The sequence below is a fragment of the Physeter macrocephalus genome, chromosome 7 (assembly GCF_002837175.3).
Source record: "Physeter macrocephalus isolate SW-GA chromosome 7, ASM283717v5, whole genome shotgun sequence".
NCBI lineage: Eukaryota > Metazoa > Chordata > Mammalia > Artiodactyla > Physeteridae > Physeter > Physeter macrocephalus.
In genome coordinates, this window is record NC_041220.1 from 67,317,587 (window position 1) to 67,322,236 (window position 4,650).

The 4,650-nt window shown below is 48.5% G+C and overlaps 1 protein-coding gene and 1 long non-coding RNA gene across 14 annotated transcripts in view; one reads left to right on the top strand and one right to left on the bottom strand.

Moving 5' to 3' along the window:
• The window catches only part of SHROOM3 (shroom family member 3), a 121,379-nt gene that overhangs the window by 107,145 nt on the left and 9,584 nt on the right, over positions 1-4,650 (top strand). For 3 of the 13 annotated variants that reach the window (XM_055086034.1, XM_024115419.3, XM_055086035.1), the window contains exon 9: positions 1,516-1,659. The exons of 9 other annotated variants lie outside the window; for them this stretch is intronic. In XM_055086034.1, coding sequence (XP_054942009.1) covers positions 1,516-1,659 — 144 coding nt within the window. Of the gene's footprint in view, positions 1-1,515; positions 1,660-4,650 lie in introns of those variants that run through there. One more of the 13 variants, XM_055086037.1, reaches the window with a different exon arrangement.
• Positions 81-4,650, bottom strand: part of LOC114486580 (uncharacterized) — a 13,775-nt gene continuing 9,205 nt past the window's right edge. Inside the window, exons 4-5 of the long non-coding RNA XR_008617827.1 lie at positions 2,891-3,416; positions 81-276 (exon numbers count right to left, since the gene is read on the bottom strand). This is a non-coding gene — a long non-coding RNA (uncharacterized lncRNA). The remainder of the gene's footprint in view (positions 277-2,890; positions 3,417-4,650) is intronic.

The following is a 4,650-nucleotide window of genomic DNA, read 5'->3' on the forward strand; positions in this document are numbered from 1 at the left end:
GCTCGGGGGGGGGGGGAGGGGGGGGGGGGGGGGGAAGAGAGAGGGAAGAGGAAGAACCCACCTGCTTTCTCCCACAGAAAGCAGCATTTTTGCTGCCACACCCTCTGTGCAGTTCAGCATTGAGGCTATTTCCAGGGCAGAACCAGAACATAAAAAGGGGAGAAGCAGGAAGCTCACCCCTGTTGTGGGTCGTACTTCAGGCGTGGCTCCCCTCCCCGGCGCACTGCCACAGCTAACCTTGCAGAGAGAGCCCTCTTCAGGGTCCAGGGGTGTTCGCTGTAGGAAGGAGGGGAGAGAGGCTGGCGTGGGCTCCCGCCATCTGGCCACCATCAGTTCCTCTCCCGGGGGTTTATCAGCGGGGAGGGAGATGCGGTGGATTTACATTTAGGGAAGCTGTGCATGCAGCCAGACGGGAGGAAGAGAGGGTAGTTGGGAGAGAGTTATAGCCGCCTGGGCTAGGAAGTGATGAGGCGGGCCTAAGGGAGGTGTGGTAGGAGCAGTGAGAAACAGATGGATTTAATTTTTTTTAAAAGGAAGCAAAAGGGACAGAATCCGGTAGCAGATTGGACACGGAGCACAGAAGAGAGGAAGGAGGAGGGCTGGCTCCTGAGTTCCTGGCCTAGGTGACTGTGGTAACAGACATAGGAAAAACAAGGAGGTCATTCGGGGAGGGAGGAGGATGTTTTGTTGAATTTAAAGAAATTTAATAACGTTTCTTGTATGTCAGAGATTCCTGTCACCCAGAACCAAGAGACTGAACAACTTTCTGGTCACAAGCCTTCCCAAGAGGCAATGAGAACCATTCCTGACTGACAGAGAATGTGCTAGAGAATATCTGAAGTGGCAGCCAGGGCCCCGCAACCTTTCTGCTTTGATAGGTCACACAACGTGGGATGCAGGTTTTCTCAGGACAGAAACTGCCCCTGACTTCTCTATGGGGTGAAATGCAGCTAAAGAAAACAGTCACATGCTGCTGCCTGGAGCCTCACATTGAATGTCTTTATCTAGTCCCAGTTTTTACCAGCTGGAGCCCGAACTCCACTCTGTCCCCAGACCCCAGCCATGTGGCTAAGGGTCCTGAATTACTCTGTTTAGATCAAGATAGGCCATCAGTCGAGGCCACCTGTGTGTGTAGTGATGTTATTGGCAGCCTTGTCAGCACAAGTCCTCCAAATGACTGGCGTGTGTTCTTGCAGGTGTTGCCTAATCTTTTTTTTGTTTGTTTTTGTTTTTTTTGCGGTGTGCGGGCCTCTCACTGCTGTGGCCTCTCCCGTCGCGGAGCACAGGCTCCGGACGCGCAGGCTCCGGACGCGCAGGCTCAGCGGCCATGGCTCACGGGCCCAGCCGCTCCGCGGCATGTGGGATCTTCCCAGACCGGGGCACGAACCCGTGTCCCCTGCATCGGCAGGCGGACTCTCAACCACTGCGCCACCAGGGAAGCCCATGTTGCCTAATCTTAACGCTAGCGCAACACAATAACAACTTGAATGTGTATAATACTTTTATATTTTCCAGAGTGCTTGCACACGCTTTACCTTAGCTGAGCCTCACAACATTCCTCTGAGCTGTTTTAATGTAGCGATCAGAAGCCTGAACCCCGCAGCCGGAGGACCTGGATTTAAAGCCTGGTGCCGCCGCTTTCTAGCTGCCTGGACTTGGGCAAGTGACAGAACCTCTATCCGCTTCCCTTTCCTCATCCGTAAAAGGGGGATAATAACAGTACCCGTCTCACTGGGTTGTTGTGAGTAGTAACTGAATAGGAAAACACCTAAATAGTGCCTGGCACAGACAGAGAGCTCTGTAACTAAACATTATTATTAGTTTTAGGCAGGCATTAGGATGCCCTTGCAGTGGATGAGAAAACAGACACAAAAGGTCAGGTGACCGGCCTGTGAGTTTTCTGTCAGAGCTGGGTCTCCTGACTCCTGGTCCAGTGTTTGTTTGAGCTGGTGCTGGAGCAGGGAGGAGGTGGGACGGGACCCAGCAAGATTTCTGCATGCGGATGGTGAGGTGTGAGGGAGGATCTGTTAAGCCATGTTTACAGAGAGAACCCTTATAAGTAGCAGCTCACGCAGGGTGAGTTAACAGTTTCTGCCAGATAAGAAGTGGATACATGTCAATGATTTTGCAAATTAATTAGCTCCTGAGAGACTAATAAGTTATTTTTTTTAATCGAAACAAACACCTCTTCTCTCTCCCCATTGAATTCTATGGGTGTAAGTAAGTTGGTAGTTTTTTCATGTGTGTTTTTTTTTTTTTTTTGAAGAGATCTGCCTGGCATAGAAATGGCTATTTAATACAGCGAACTTTCCCTTGCTGACTTCAGTTACTCAAATCCCTCTTAACTACATTTTAAAATCCAAATCTCCATATTTTAAGGGCTTGGTAAATTTGAAAAATTCAAATACCATCCAAATGTACAACCTTTGAGCCAGGAGTGACTGGTGTGACTGACTGCTCAGTAATACTGGTATCAGCAGATATGCCGAGCTGTGACGTATGACATTTACAGCCCAGCCGACAGCTTTCCGAAGTCAGAATGCCGCAAAATGTATATTGGTTCTTCCCACAGAAGCCTCCCTGTATCACCCCTAGACATTTTCATCTTATTCTGTCCTTCCTTGTCCCCAGAAGCCCAGAGTACATATCAGCTCCTGTACAGACAGGCTTCTGGTTCTTCTGCCACTGTTGATGTCTTTGAAAACCAAAACAGAGCAGGTGCCAAGCGCTGACCCCACTGTCCTGGGAGCGCACAAGGACCACTGCACCTGCACACCTCGTATCAAGGGGATAACGGCCAGCACATGCTGAGGAAAGAGACAGTAAGCATCCAAACTAAAAGCAGCTCCTCATTTCTGAAAAAGATGGCAGAGTACCAGGATGAGCTCACCTCCTCTCACGAAAACACCAAAATCACAACTGACTGCTGAACAGCCATCGACAAAGAAGACTGGCACCTACAAAAAAAGATATTTTACATTCAAAGACAAAGAAGAAGCCACAACAAGATGGTAGGAGGGGTGCTTTCGCGACATAATCAAATCCCATAATCAAATCCTATACCCACTGGGTGGGGGACCCACAAACTGGAAAATAATTCTATCGCAGAGGTTCTCCCATAAGAGTGAGAGTCCTGAGCCCCACGTCAGGCTCCCCAGCCTGAGGGTCCGGCATCGGGAGGAGGAACCCCCAGAGCATTTGGCTTTGAAGGCCAGCAGGGCTCGTGTGCAGGACCTCCACAAGACTGGGGGAAACAGAGACTCCACGCTTGGAGGGTGCACATAAGGTTTCACGTACACTGGGACACAAAACAAAGCAGTAACTCCATAGGAGCCTGGGCTGGACCTACCTACGAATCTTAGAGGGTCTCCTGGGCGGCAGGGGTCAGCTGTGGCTCACTGGGGGCAGCAAGGACACTGGTGGCAGAGGTCCCAGAGAATAATGATCAGCCTGAGCTCTCTGGGAGGTCGCCATTTTGGCATCAAGACCTGATGCTACCCAACCAACAGTCTACAGCCTCCAGTGCTGGAACGCCTCAGGCCAAACAAGCGGCAGGATAGGAACACAGCCCCATCCACCAGCAGACAGGCTGCCTAAAGGTGTACTGAGCTCACAGCCACCTCTAAACACCCCTTGACACGGCCCTGACCACCAGGGGAACAAGACCCAGCTCCACCCACCAGTGGACAGGCACCAGTCCCTCCCCCCAGGAAGCCTGCACAAGCCCCAGGACCAACCTCACCCACCAGAGGGCAGACACCAGAAGCAAGAGGAGTTATGATCCTCCAGCCAGCAGGAAGGAGACCACAAATACAGAAAATTAGACAAAATGAGATGGCAGAGAAATATGTTCCAGACAAGGGAACAAGATAAAAACCCACAAGAACAACTAAATGAAGTGGAAATAGGCAACCTACCTGAAAAAGAATTTAGAGTAATGATATCAAAGATGATTCAAGATTTCAGAAAAAGAATGGAGGCACAGATCAAGACGAGACAAGAGATGTTTAACAAAGAGCTAGAAGATTTAAAGAACAAAGAAACAGAGGTGAACAATACAATAACTGGAATGAAGAATACACCAAATGGAATCAATAGCAGAATAACTGAGTCAGAAGAATGAATAAGTGTGCTGAAAAACAGAATGGTGGAAATCACTGCGGCTGAAGAGAATAAAGAAAAAATGAAAAGAAATGAGGACAGCCTCAGAGACATCTGGGACAACATTAAACAAACCAACATTTGTATTATTTGGGTCCCAGAAGGAGAAGAGAGAAAGGGCCTGAGAAAATATTTGAAGAGATTATAGCTGAAAACTTCCCTAACATGAGAAAGGAAACACTCAAGTCCAGGAAGAGCAGAGAGTCCCATACAAGATAAATGCAAAGAGGAACATGCTGAGACACATATTAATCAAACTGACAAAGACAAAGGAAAAAATATTAAAAGCAACAAATAACATACAGGGGAATCCCCATAACATTATCTGCTGATTTTTCAGCAGAAATTGCAGGCCAGAAGGGAGTGGCATGATATATTTAAAGTGATGAAAGGGAATAACCTACAACCAAAAATACTCTACCCAGCAAGGCTCTCATTCAGATTTGATGGAGAAATCAAAAGCTTTGCAGACAAGCAAAAGCTAAGAGA